General features: G+C 46.4%; 1 protein-coding gene across 5 annotated transcripts in view; it reads right to left on the bottom strand.

Annotated features, from left to right (window-relative positions):
• LRRTM4 (leucine rich repeat transmembrane neuronal 4) overlaps positions 1-14,348 on the bottom strand; it is a 280,687-nt gene that overhangs the window by 191,331 nt on the left and 75,008 nt on the right. Inside the window, exons 1-3 of one of the 5 annotated variants that reach the window (XM_061478931.1) lie at positions 13,980-14,245; positions 13,520-13,725; positions 9,865-11,411 (exon numbers count right to left, since the gene is read on the bottom strand). In XM_061478931.1, coding sequence (XP_061334915.1) covers positions 9,865-11,411; positions 13,520-13,523 — 1,551 coding nt within the window. In that variant the 5' untranslated portion in view covers positions 13,524-13,725; positions 13,980-14,245. Of the gene's footprint in view, positions 1-9,815; positions 11,412-13,519; positions 14,248-14,348 lie in introns of those variants that run through there. The other 4 variants (XM_061478932.1, XM_061478933.1, XM_061478935.1 and 1 more) reach the window with 4 other exon arrangements.

Below are 14,348 nucleotides of genomic sequence, written 5' to 3' on the forward strand. Positions count from 1 at the left end.
CCTCACTCTCACACATGGGACAGAGCTGCTCGGAAGCGAGGGCAGATCAAAAGTTGCTAGAATGCTTTGTACATATTCTTGGTCAACTTCAGTATTTGCAGAACTTTTTTCCTTCTGGGCACCAAGAATGAAGAGAACTGCAATCAGAGCTGGATTCCAAAGAAGGTATAATCGGATTAATAACTGCCTTCTGCCAGCTGCAGCACAGCGCTTGACACCAAAGGTCTACCCCATGGGAGCAACAGAGGGCCATGATGTGAGGAACACAGAGGGTTCTGTTTCCACAAGATCTTGGATGGGAGTTGACAATAAAATTACTACTAGAAATTATAGTTGGCAATAAAATTGCTACTAAAATGTCTTAGTCTCAGGATTAGTTCTGTGTTCTCTGCCATAGGTTTGTGTGTGTATATACAGACACTGAACATCTGCCCCGACCTTCGGGGCTCCTTAATACACATTGTTAAATTAAATGGATGATAATGGCCCAGAAAAATCAGTGTGCTCATCTTTAATGAGAGCAGTGCATGGTGATGAACCAGCCTTTAAGAATGACACTGGCGATTACTTCAGGACAATCAAGTAACAGCAGAGATAAAGGAGTTGGATGGGGCAGGACAGTGTCAGATGCACAGTTTAAACAATAGCTGGTTCGCCTGTCATTCATCCCAAATCACTGCAGGAGGGGGGAGAAACACTATTTATAACCTGTCAGTCTCAAGGAAGCAAATTACCATGATTTAATTAACACATGGAGAGGCTTCGGGCAATCACAGCGTTCTGGATTTCAGAAGGAGCACGTTGCAGGCCCAAGACGATTTAGAACATTAACAAATGCTAGCTGAACCAGGGCAAGGATTTGATGGCCTTGTTGGTTCCTTTTAAAGCATCCATCACGGCACAAAGATAATACAAATGGATGTGTTAGTGAAAGATGAGAGCAGTGAAGAATCATCTGGGGCCTCAGAGGCCATCACACAGGAGGAGCAGCTCATTGTTAATGAGAACTGAGTTTGAAAATGAGCAAACCCACACAACTCAGGACTATTCATCAAAGAAACTCTATGCATTGGAAAAGTCTGGGACAAAGCCAAATGAGGTTGCAGGACAGTGCAAGCAAGGCACAGAGACTGACCTTCCCATGGAGAACCTGAAGGCAAAGAAGTCGTTCCTTGGCTTGATGCCCAGGAGTGAGCTCTAACCTACGCACAGTGCAACCAAAGGACATGGGATGGCCTTTTCACTGCACTGTACAGAGCTGGAGTCACCCAAGAAACAGGCTCTTAAAACCCAGATTGCAGTGCTCACTGGTCAACTCACCTCCTGCACGGAAATCACGTCTCCATCTCCTCTTTCCGTTCCCTGCTTGTCCACATTACCTGCTGCATCCTGTTCCCCCAGCCCAAATGATTCCTTCAATGCTTTCATATGGTGATTAAACCTGGGAGTTGTCAGCTACTACCCAAACACAAGGAGTCATAATAACAACACTCCTCTTACATTGAGCTCACCATAGAATCATAGCATGGTTTGGGTTGGAAAGAACCTTAAGATCATCCAGTTCCAAACCCCTGCCATGGGCAGGGACACCTCACACTAAACCATCTCACCCAAGGCTCTGTCCAACCTGGCCTTGAACACTGCAAGGGATGGAACATTCACAGCTTCCTTGAGCAGCCTGTTCCACTGCCTCACCACCTTCATAGCAAAGAACAAAGATGTTGAACAGGATCAGTCCCAACACTGACCCCTGAGAGGCACCACTCGTTACTGGTCTCCAGCTGGACATTGAGCCCTTGACCACAACCCTCTGTATGCAGCCATCCAGCCAGTTCTTTATCCACTGAGTGCTCCATCCATCAAACTGATGTCTCTTCAGTTTAGAGACAAGGAGGCCGTGCGGGACAGTGTCAAACCATCTTTCACTTTGTATTGCCTGCTTCTTAATTGGATTAACAGGAATCACACACAGGGAAAACCTACTTTTGCATCTATGGAAATCAAACTTCACCAGAGTTTAGGTACAAAAAAACCATAATGAACCTCCTGCTTTAAAAATAGTTCTTTCATTCTCAGCCCAAAGCTGGGGACTACAACACAAAGGGACTTAACAACCATCTGACTTTCTTCCTGATGTAACACTTCTGCAGTGCAGCTGAAATGCTTGGGCAGAAAAATATTATTTTTATATGACAAAAAACTCACAAAATCCAGTATCAAAATGAAGATTGAGGTCAGTTTTCCCACTGAGGTCTTCACATACACAAAGCACACACTGATGCACACACAGTATCAGTGGTCCATCATAAACTGATCACGCTGTTTTTCCCCTATAGGCTAAACCCAGAAACATTGGTTTTCTTTCTGTCGTTGTGTATGTCAGAGGAAACTGAATAACACAGTGATGGTAAAAGAACAGGAGAATAAACGGAGCCTTCAAAGCAAAAAGCTGTTGCTTAAGATGGTGATGTATGTGACACAGGAACTAACTATTAGGAGAAACGTTACTTATCTGATGAGTTTGGAGAACTTCAGATGCTAAGTGCTGTGGACAAAAGCGAATAGGAAACAACAAGGAGAATCCCAGCATCCTCAGAGTCCTGTCATGTTCTGTGGAAGCTGCCCACTGACAGAGACTCAGCCTTCAGGAAAGGCTCTGCCTTGACAGCATCCACAAGCTTCTCATGTTCCAGCCAACTACATTCAAATGTATCCAAAGAACCGCATAAATATAGCTATACATGGGCTAAGAAACAAAGCTGGAGATCCTGCTGTAGCAGAATATACCCAGATGGTGAGAGATTATAGATGATCAGCACGTTCTGGCCTTTCCTGCCTTCCCCACTCTTGCAGGTGGAACAATTCCCATTCCAGTGCCTGTGACAACAGCACGACGGATATATCTGCCAGGAAGAGCTTTCCATTTCCTTGTGACTTAAAAAGGCAAAGACAAAACACAGTCACTAGGCCAAGAAGCAATATTCCCATCACCTAATGCCCTCTCAGGCCACCCCTTCACTGCACACTCTGGCTTCTAACAAAGCTGGAATGTTGCAGCTAGGAATGGAGATAACTCCCTGGACATCCCTCAGAACCGATCCAGTCATCTTCATGTGCAGATGGAGAGATCTACAGGCAATCTAAGCTTCTCTGGCTGCACAAGAGGCAGATGTGATAAAAGCTGATCAGTGTCACAAATGTTTACTGCTGCAGCCCATCTGTGCTCAGCCCTAAAATACCTGCCTTGAAATGACCAAATACCAGGACTTTAGGGGTGCTAGAAACACAAATCACCTTGGGATTTTTCACATCCCAACATTTACAACATGGACAGCAGAGAGCTGCACACTTGTATACACGCAGCAGCTCCTGCTGGAAAACCACGGGAGCTGCTGGACACGACAGGTACCATGGCAATGGAAGTAACGCACCAGCACAGCTGAGACCTCAAAGGCTTAGGAACGTGAAGGTCTCTTCTATGCGGAGCAGAGAGTCTGCCAAGAGGAGCACGTGTGAACAAGGAAAACTCATACCCAGCTCTGGTTATTCCCAGCACCCAGCCCAGCTCACATTGCTCTGTGCTGGGAACAGCCCGTGGAGTTCAGGTAACAGTCCAACATCAAGAATCAGGTCAACTCTCTCATTCTGGTGCAGGGTTTCAGGCAGTGGGATACTTACTAAGAAGCCTGCTTGCCCCTTTGGTGTGGGGTTCTGGGGATTTTGGTTGATTTGGGATTTTTCTTGGTGTGCGTCTTTTAAAGGAAAAACCCCACAAATGAACAGGTTCTGCAGATTTCTTTGCCATGTCTTTTTGCCTTCTCCCTCCTGGCACAAGCTACATAACGGAGTAGAAATGATTTTTTTCTCCTTAAAATAGTGTCAGCCCATCGGAGAGTTTGAGCAAAAGCAGAAGAGGTGAGAGAAAGGAAAAGAGGGATGGAAAGGGCACACTGCACCCGTCACAACACTGGCAATGCAAGAATCCTTCACAGGGCCTCAGCAATGAATACAATAGGAATACAATAGGAATACAAGTATCTTGCACAAAGGTTTTACAATGCAACATCCTCTCCATTTGAGCAGTCCTCACTGTGTGTAACTCAAAACCATGAGGTCTCTAGGAAGTGGCAAAAGGAGGGAATTAGCTGCATTATCCCAGAGGAAAGCACTTCCAAGGTCACAGCAGCACCTGTAGAGCAAGAGCAGATTTCAGACAAGCTGATTCGCACCCAGGCACCTGAGGAAGGACTTTCAGAAGCGCTCAGCATCCTTCTGCAGTTTCCTTTTCCAATTGACAGCCCGTGTCTCAATTGCTGCTGATGCACAGCTGGCAGAGCTCTGCCGGAAACACGGCCACTCATTTGGGGAATATCTTTGTGAAGTCTCACACTTTACAAGTGCTGAGCACAGGGAAATTCAGCCCCGCGTTTATTGCTGCATCACTGGTACTTCTATAGCACAACTTCCTGCATACTGACAGTACACTTGCAGGAACCAGTATGCAATGCAGAAAGCTCTTCCCTGGGAGGGTGCTGAGGCGCTGGCACAGGGTGCCCAGAGACGCTGTGGCTGCGCCATCCCTGGCAGTGCTCAAGGCCAGGTTGGACACAGGGGCTTGGAGCAAGCTGCTCTAGTGGAAGGTGCCCCTGCCCATGGCAGGGGCTGGAACTGGATGAGCTTTAAGGTCCCTTCCAACCCAAACCAGGCTGTGCTAATGACAGTATGCAATGCTAAGGAAGGCTTTGAATGGGAGCAAACCCCCACTTCTACCTTTGGTCCTAATCCTGAAGACATTTCTAAAATCTACCTTCTCCTCAACCCTCCCACCGGCCTTCTGCCTGAAAGATTTCACCTCTGAGCCACTTCTGATGTATTTCTTCCAGCCATACTGCAGGAGGAAAAGCAGAATCAGCTCAGGCTCTGCTTACTCTCCTGCCACAACCAGAGAGTTTCATCAGATTGATTCACCCTTCAGTTGACAACTCAAGCAAGAATTCAAGGTCCATCCATAGTCCCAGGGAGGTGGTGAAAGCGAGGCAGGGAAGGAGCCACGGCACAGAGGGAGATAGGAAAGCCAAATTAACAATGCCCATCCTAGTGTGTTCCAAAGAAGTCACTGGAAAGACAACCACAGCACTATGGCCTGTAGTGATGACAATAACTGACAATTCCTGCTGCCACCTCATGCTTCACCTCCCATATTCTCTCTGTAATGGGATCACTTTCCTTTTGCATTCCCCCAAGCTATAACGAACTCACACCTCTCTCTGGAGTGCTTGCTGATACTCGTTGTAACAACATCAGGCTGATGACCAAAGGGAACAGGATCACTGCTTGGGTGATGTCCCACACAAAGTCACAGGATCCCCCGAGCTCAGGCTTAGCCCCTGGGCACCCCTCCAAAGGTGAGTTACAGAACCATGAGCCCCTTCCAAACACTGTCTGGAGATGGAGGCTGTGTTGGTTTTGCCTTTCTGCATCTGTTCAGAACACCACAGTCATGATGTTTAATAACTAAGTAACAAACATCAGCAGCATGTCAACATGTCCTTCGAAATAAGGCTCAAAAGGAGGAGGTCAACAGCAGCCCACCACATCTGCATGTGTGGCATTCCTTTCCCAATCTGTGTCTTCCCACTGGCATGAGGGGAGGAAGCAGAGCTCAAAATGAACATAACTTTGTGTGATGGATTTAGTATGTTGGAATACAAGTGACAACTGCTCTGCTGTTCACTGCGGGAAAACACAAGAGCATCAGCACAGAGATGGGTTGTTTGTGAGGAGGTGGGCTGACGTGGAGAGATACAGAGAAGGAAAAGTGTACGAAGTAACCTGACAGGGTCTGTGTCAACCATCCCTCAAAGGGTTTCATAGTGACTGTGCTCAGTTAACAGGGAAAAGATGTTCGTTTGTTTGGTGGGTGCTGTTGGGTTTGTATCTACTAGCCTGGAACAGGAGATGAATGACCTCCCAGTAGAAAGAAGGAAACATTTCTGTACCAATGTTCCTTCTCCCCATGTACCTTCACAGTGTGCTATATACAGCTATTTTGTGTGTGATATGTATGAAATACATAATATTACAGCTTGGTTTATGAAGCTGCTTTTTATGGCTCCCAGATCTTCAGCAAATGTACAAATAAATATGAAAGAGAGAGGGAATATGATGCACATACACAAAGCAAAGCAAATACCAAAATGAGATAGCAGCAGTCTGCTAACTGGATGGCGAGAGCCAAACTCATCAGCATCCAGTTATTTCACAAACCCTTGCCAATAGACTAAATAGAATTCCATAGGCCAGGTGTCAGTGATTATAATCCCACTGATGCCAAGAGAGTTGCTCCCATTTACAGCAAGCCTGGCTTTGGCGCTGTCTCTGTAGTACAAGGAATAATTCATGAAGCATAAGCTTGCAAAAGCAGCCACACCAAGTGTACCTGCAACTCCCTTAGCTGCAGTGGAAGGACCCAGCACAGGGCAGCTCTCAGCTGCCTGTGTTCCTTTGTTATACCCTAGAAACCTCACCGAGCTTAAACCAACCACAAACACCAGCCCTGCTCCCACGTGGAGTGCTGGGAAAAGAAGAACCTGCATAAATACCTGATCATGACATTTCAAGGGCAGTTCTGCCACAGAAAACAAGTGATTTATCCTAGAATCCCAGCCTGGTTTGGGTTGGAAGGGACCTTAAAGCTCCTCCAGCTCCAACCCCTGCCACAGGCAGGGACCCCTTCCACTGGAGCAGCTTGCTCCAAGCCCCTGTGTCCAACCTGGCCTTGAACACTGCCAGGGATGGGGCAGCCACAGCTTCTCTGGGCACCCTGTGCCAGCGCCTCAGCACCCTCACAGGGAAGAGCTTCTGCCTAAGAGCTCATCTCAGTCTCCCCTCGGGCAGGTTAAAGCCATTCCCCTTGGCCTGTCCCTATATCCCTTATATCCCAAAGCCCCTCTCCAGCTTTCTTGCAGCCCCTTCAGGCACTGGAGCTGCTCTCAGGTCTCCCCTTCAGGAGCCTTCTCTTCTCCAGGCTGCCCCAGCCCAGCTCTCTCAGCCTGGCTCCAGAGCAGAGCTGCTCCAGTCCTCACAGCATCTTTGTTCATGAATGAGATTAGCTGGATACCTCTAACCCCCAGATCACCCCTGTGAATGCACTAGGCATGCTCACACATTCTCAGGCCCCACTCAGGAGCCACTCATTACCACCCAACTGCCAGCAACAGAGTATGCTCAGGCATCCTTCCCAGGTTAAAATGGAGCTAAGCCAGTAACTCTCCTCTGAAAGACACCATTTTGGACACCTTGGCTGCTTTCAGAATGTGTGGGGTAGACATGTGAAAGCAGGCAATCATTTGAAAAACATCACTGAGAAAAGGAAAATCAATAAAGTCGTAACCAGTGAGTCCTGAAAGCCCTCCTGCCTGCCCTCATGTTAGCAACCAGACCCTCTTCTCCCCCATTCATGGTCTTTGTTAGGGGGAGAAACGCACTGAGCCCAGTGACTGACAAGTCAGACCACAGGAGGATGGGCCTGAGCCAGGACCCACTTTAGAAAATAACACTTTTCCTATTTCCTACAAGCATGTACTTCTGTGTAAATGAGTAAATAATGACATGTTCCATCTTCTTTTTCCCCCTAAATATAAAAGCTCTCCACTGCTGAAGCCACTACAAGGATTATTTCTTCTCACCATTTTTAAGTACTGTACAGTGCATATCTATCCTTTTACAAGTGGAACCTTGTAGCTATGGAGACGAAGAATGTTACATCCATGCTGAAGATAGTCTTTCAGTGGGGGCCTTATGGTTGCTACATGTGCCTTCAATGATCTGCTGTGTTCTGTCGCCTGAAGTCTTCTGCAACAATCATACCAAGCCACTGCACAGTCACAGCGCACAGTCACAGCACTATCATGTGCAGTACAGCCTTCCTGATCTACAACCTAACCAAGGATCCCACAGACAACACAGTAAACAGCTCGAGTCGAGCTTAATGCCACCTGAACAGAGCAGTGGAATAAAGCTGCTCTGGAAAGCAGGCAGACTGGGGTCCCCTTGTGTTTAATGCTGGGTCTAACAGTCGACATGAAGAAACGATACCACACTGACCTTCTGTTATAGACCTTCTGCAGCTCTTCATCCATCTGCTGTAGCCCAAATTAGCCCAGTTTCAGTCACCCAAACGACATCACACATTCCCTGTCTCTGTGCGCAACACTCGCGATCTGAATTTCATTGCAGATGATGTTTTCATGAAATGGACTTTCAGTTCTGTGTGCGAATTCAGCTGTCTGCACATCACCTTGGTGTAAATTAAACAGCAGTTTAGTCAAGCTAATGAAACTTCAGCAGTGTTCAACCTGAGCATGAAGAGGAGACAGCCCTTCAGGTCAAATTAACGCTCCTTGTGACAGCCAGTGAAAATGCAAACTAACCCAGATAGCATCACTTACTTTGCTGCTAACAGAGGAAAAAAACCCACACCTTCGTTCACATGCTACTGGCAAACATGACAAGGGTCTGACAGGTCATTTTCTTTTCTGAAGGTAACAGAAAGTAATGCCAAAACACAGCATTTCTGTCTACCCTTTAGCTCCGTGGACCACAACTAGCTAGGGATTTCAGTGCCAAACAGGAAACGTCTTAAAGATGCCTGTCCTGGTTCTGGCATCTTATTGTCAGAATGGAAAACCATCCACTTTTAAAAGCTCAGGATCCAGAACTGCAGCCTGCCCAGCTCTGCTCATCTTTAACAGACCTTTCACACTACCTGGCTGTCAGAGACACGGGTCAGAATCTACCAGAGACAAACCCAGTGTGCATAAATGGATGTGAATACGTATCATTAAGCACTCTCAGGTAGGATGTCCACAACACGGAGGCACAATCAACCACAATCCCCTAATACCTCATGACATGCAGGAATAAGCAACAAGTACTGAGAAGCAGTTGTGCAAATCTTCCTTACCAGCTATATAAGCAAGCAATGGCATTCACAAGTAAAAACATCTCTTGCATACACATTAACAGAGTCATTGACAATAAAGCAATGAAAACCCACGGTATTCTCTTGTCAAAGCTCAAGAGGAGACAAAAGAAGCACTGAGAACTTCTCCTATTTGGATTTCCCATGCTGCTGACTCAAAATCATAACATGGCCTTAAGCGTGTGAAGCTATTAACTCCAGCAGAGCTCTTCCCAAGCTCAGCCTTCACTCATCACAAAAATGAAACTAAAAATAACAAGAATCCCCCTTTCCCGACCCAGATATTTGCAAATGTACTGTTTGCCTCGAGGCCTCGACAAGCTCCAGTTCAGCAGAGCGAGGAAGGCAGCAGGTATGCTCCTGCTCCTCCAGTAAACCAGTGCCTGGCTCTAAGGTTGCACTGCAGTCCTGCTGGCCCCACGTTTCCTCCTGAACCAGACAGAACAGGTAGAAAATCTTTGGTGTGCCTTTAACTAGGCCATAAGGTTCGAGGTGGGGTTTTGAGTAAAGAGGTTTTCAGATTCATCTTTGAAACAGAATCGGTTCTTAAACTCCTCTGTTTCTACCAACACATTAAAAATGGGACTTTTATGGCCCATTTGCTAATAAAATGGGTGCAAGAAGGAGAAAATAACACTTCAAATTCCTCTGTCATAGTTGTTTACTTCAACTTACTCTATTGATAAGTCTGAATTAGTCAATATCATCCCCATCCCTTCCCTGGCCATTGCTCTTTAATGAGATAACCTTTCACACCGAGCAAACCCAAAAGCACAAAATCTCATGAATCTTTCTAGTGTTTAGAGATACCTCAAGAGCTTCAAACATTTACCTCTCCTTCCCAGCAGCTGAAATGGGTTTAGGAGGATCATGGTTCATACCTCACATTCCCTGGAGCCAGAGATGGTATACGTGCAGGGCCCAGATCCATTAACCGATACATCCATGGTCTCAGAGTTTGTTGGCTTGTAGTCCACGTAATATTCCTGTAAAGGGGAGTTCATTTGCCTTTCAGACTCTCGGGCCTTTTTCCTGCGCCTCTTCATGAGCGTGTGCTGCTGGAGCTGTTTCATGCTGGCTGGATAACGCTTCCAGGACACGTAGATAACCAACAAAATCATGGCCACGGAAAGGAAGAGGGCTACGCTCCCAGCAATGATCTTGTGAAAGGAAACGTGCTCGTACTCCGGTTCCACTCCAGGTGTTGGGAGCTCTGCAGAAGGGCTTGGCACAATAGATGTTGGCTGGTTGCTTTCCAGTTTGGAAATGGTAGGTTTGGGAATGAAGAAAGGTCTCTGGGGGGTTTTGGGTGGCTGGTATGACCTTTCAGTAACCACCACCTGGATTTCAGCACAGATATTATATGTTTCCACAGCATCGCTCACTTTTTCGCCCTGGATGTGTTTAGGGCCTGCACATATCATAGTGCTTTCCTTATTTCCCTTGAAATTCTTAAGCCAAGTAAACAGAGGGCAAATGCTTCGAGTACATTCCCACATATTTCCGGACAGAGTGATGGAGATGAGCGAGATCCATGTATTGATGGTCTCCTGAGAGATGTTGGTGAGTTTGTTGGAATCCAGGTTCAGCTTTTGCAGGTTGGGGAGGCACTGGAAGGTCCCGGGCTCTACCCCTGTAATGTCATTTCCTGATAAATCCAAGTTGTGCAAGGAACTCCAAGTCCACGTTAACCCTTGGCTAATAGAGCGGATCCGATTCCACTGCAAATAAATGGAGCGGAGGTTGAAGAGGCGCGGGAAGTGGGCAAAATTGATCTTAGAAAACTGGTTGTGCTCCAAGTGGAGCTCTGTCAACTTCAAAAGGCCAGCGAAAGCGTTACGGGATAAGCTCCGCAGGCGGTTGTAGCCCAAATCCAGGAAGTCCAGGTTCCGGCAGTCCTGGAACACTCGGATGGGAACGGTTTTCAGCGAGTTGGACCGCAAATGCAGGATCAGGAGTTTCCGGAGGCCCTTGAACTGCTCAGACTGCAGCACCTGCAACTTGTTGTAGGACAGGTCCAGGTTGCGGAGGTTGGGGACGGGGTGGAAGGTTTTGTTGTGCAGATGGGTGATTTTGTTGGAGCTCAGAATTAATTCCTTCAGCCTGCGGATGCCCTGAAACGCATCCTCATCCACGGAGCTGATGTAATTATGGTCAAGATAAAGCCATATGAGCTGATTGAGGCCCGCAAACTGATTTGATTTCAGCTTCTGGATGCTGTTGTACCGTAAGGATAAGCCTTGAGACCCTCCGGAAATGTTCTGAGGGATGTCTCTGAACGCATGGGACTCGCAGTACACGATCTTGCCATCACATCTGCAGTTCTTGGGGCAAGCTCGCTGAGCCCCTGTGAGCATCACAAGCAGCACGGTAGGAAGCAGCACTAACACCACACTCATGCCTCTCAGCTGCTTAATTAAATGGAAACCTACAATATTAAAAAGAAAACAAATGTGCATTGTAAAGCTATTAAAAGAAATTGCCAACAGATTACAGACGTCAGTGGGGTTTCTAATAAAGCATTAGTGAGGCAGTGGATGTGGAAGACAACCTGTTTGCCTCCTGTCTTGAGCTTTTGTTGCGTAAATGCCTGTCCTTTTTGAGTTTCTGGCTTGCCATCTCACCGTCACCAGTACTACTCTTGCTATTCAATTACTTCTGTGTGATTTATGATGCTTTAGAAGGACCCTTAGAGCCTGTTCTCTATTCATTTTCCTCCTGTACATCATCTCTCAATGTAGCTGGTATATCTTTACCGCTAGATGCTGAGGTTTTAACAATAAACATATTTGTCAAGTCACTGTGCTGAATGCTCCATAGTGCTGGAAAGGAAATGAACCAAAGATGCTGGTCTTTACATGCTGCTAAATGTGTTCCTTCTTAAAAGCAACTTACAGTCCAATGCCTTCAAAAATTACAGCAAAAAGTGAGAAATCTACTCATCAGGAAGTTTGATCCATCTTTAAAATGTATATTTATTGTAAAATTAGACCCTAAGTAAAGGCTTTCCTTTTTGCACTGGGTCATTTGTTTGTAGGAGTAGCTCTAAGGAGGTTACTCATCATTTTATGTACCTAAAATACATAAACAGATGCACAGAAACAGAAGTTCTACCATACACAGAAGTAAACCATGGAATGCTATTATGGGACCCAATATCAGGAGCATGGTAGAAGACATATTTCTATCAAACAAATCATAGCTTTAACACATATTCATTTCAAGTTGTCTACATGTAGCTGTGAATACCTAAGCATTTATTATTTTGTATATTTGTTATATACTCTATGAAACACAAATAACACTGCTTCAGAGCAGCAAAGCACAGAAAGTTTAAAGGGGTATATTCCTATTTCAAGTCTCCTTTCTCTTCCCCAGCTCTACTGATGGAAAGACTTTGCATTTGAGACGGCACATTTATCACACAGGAGCAATGCTGGTACGTGAGGACAGGCACATTTCCCCCATTCTTGGAATAAGGAGGAAAGGAGGTGGAGGGGTTGTCAGAACACCCAACATCCATTCGCACGCTCGCCTTTGCCTCTGATGATTTTAGGACTGGTGCCTCTGTCCAGAGTTGCAGCCTCGCTAAGACTGAAATGCATTCCTCTAACAGAAATATTTTAAGGGTGGTATCTCATCAATCAATAACTACTTTATTATTTGTCACACACACAAAAGCACCCCTGTGCTGCAGTTATTTAATCCCATTTGAAGCCAAGGGGCATTCTGCAAGATAATTCTTAATCTAAAATGCCCCCGACTATGCCACAGTCATACACGATACGTCTATTTATATGACTTTCACTTTAATGGCTAGCTTTTAAATTGAAATCCTCATCTCTTTGCTACTGCCTATGTGCCAGCAGCAGTCAGCTCAAAATCTGTTCTGGCTGCTCCAGACTTGGGGGCTGGGGGGGGGGGGGGGGGAACGAAGGAAGGAAGGAAATAAACCTGTCACACTTGAAAAAATAAGACTGGCAAATGCCTGCTGGAGACCTACAGCAACCTTAGGGGGATCTTTTCAAAGCCCAAACAAGCCTTTTCAAAACCATCTATAAAGAAAACCTATTCCCCCCCCCCCCCCTTCCCCTTTGCTTCCCACATACTGCAAAGTGTTAACGGTCCTTTCTGACAGCCTGAATAATAATACCAGCAGAAGCTCATTGAATAGGGATCTAAACCCAGCAGAAATGCTGTGTGAGCCTCATGCATACATGTACTTATCTAGACGAGTGCAGGTGTGTAGGTGGCTTGTGCAGGCAGCAAACGTCCTCTCTCCAGCCCTCAACTCGGTGCATGCATGTACAGACAAATTACATACAGAACCACTGCAGGAGGAAAGGTGTGTGTGTGTGAGGGGGGAATACATGATCTAAAAATACAATAGCAAGTACAGTGAGTCACCTGGCAAAGGAATGCACTGCTGCTGCTGCTTAGGCTGTTTCACCCTCCTGAACAGCTTAATAATCCAGCTGAAAAATAAACCATCCAGCTGCAGCTCTGCTACCAAACAAACAAGAAAAGTTCGCTTACCCATCCTTCTGTCATCCACAAACGTCCTCCTTTGCCTTTCTCCAGCTGTTTTCTTCTCTCTCTTCCCTTCTCTGCTCCCCCCTTTGCCTCTCTCTTTTGAAAACTGGTCTCTTTTCCTTAAACCATCAGAATCTTCATGTCACGGCACGGCTGCCACTCACATCACCTCCATCCAGCGTGCGTGCCAGAAACCCACACAAAGTTCCCTAGAGAGGACAAGCAAGAATTTTTGGGGATGAGGAAGGGAAAGGATAGGGAAGGGGTTGGGGGTGGGGAAGACAGGACGAAGGATGGAGAGGGGGGAGTGGGGGGGGTAGGGAGGGACTCTAAGCTCTGAGAGCCATTGTGTAAGTCATCAGAGAACCATCAGCATTAAGTGGCAATCTGCAAGGCAAAGCTATAGCAGGCGATGAAGGTAAACCAACTTCTCTGGGAGAAATGAAAAGCTCTTCCCCGGTACCTAGCATTTGTCATTCTGCTGCCTTTAGCCATTCCCAGGCACAGCATTCCATCCTCCGGCTCCCCAGCTCCCGAGCAAGGCAGGCCTCCCGTGCTGGGTAAGACCCCCGTTTAAAAGCTACGCAGGAGAGGTTTATCCATTTAGCTGCTCAGGTTTAAAGTGTTTTGTAGCTGTGCTGAGAAGCAGCTCTTGTCTAATTCAGAAGGCTTTCCAGAGAGTGATGATGCTTTGGAGCTTGTTGGTGCTAATGTTCTAGTTTGTGATACACTGAGTGCCCTCCACTGGAGAAAACAGATCGCACATTAAAGGCATGAACAAGTGATCCTGTCATTGCTATGCAGACTTTCTTCCTTTGGAAGAGAAAATTAA

The sequence above is a fragment of the Pezoporus flaviventris genome, unplaced genomic scaffold (genome assembly GCF_033815535.1).
Source record: "Pezoporus flaviventris isolate CSIRO_AGI_PZ_B2104156 unplaced genomic scaffold, CSIRO_AGI_Pfla_v1 ptg000138l, whole genome shotgun sequence".
In the NCBI taxonomy this organism is placed as follows: domain Eukaryota; kingdom Metazoa; phylum Chordata; class Aves; order Psittaciformes; family Psittacidae; genus Pezoporus; species Pezoporus flaviventris.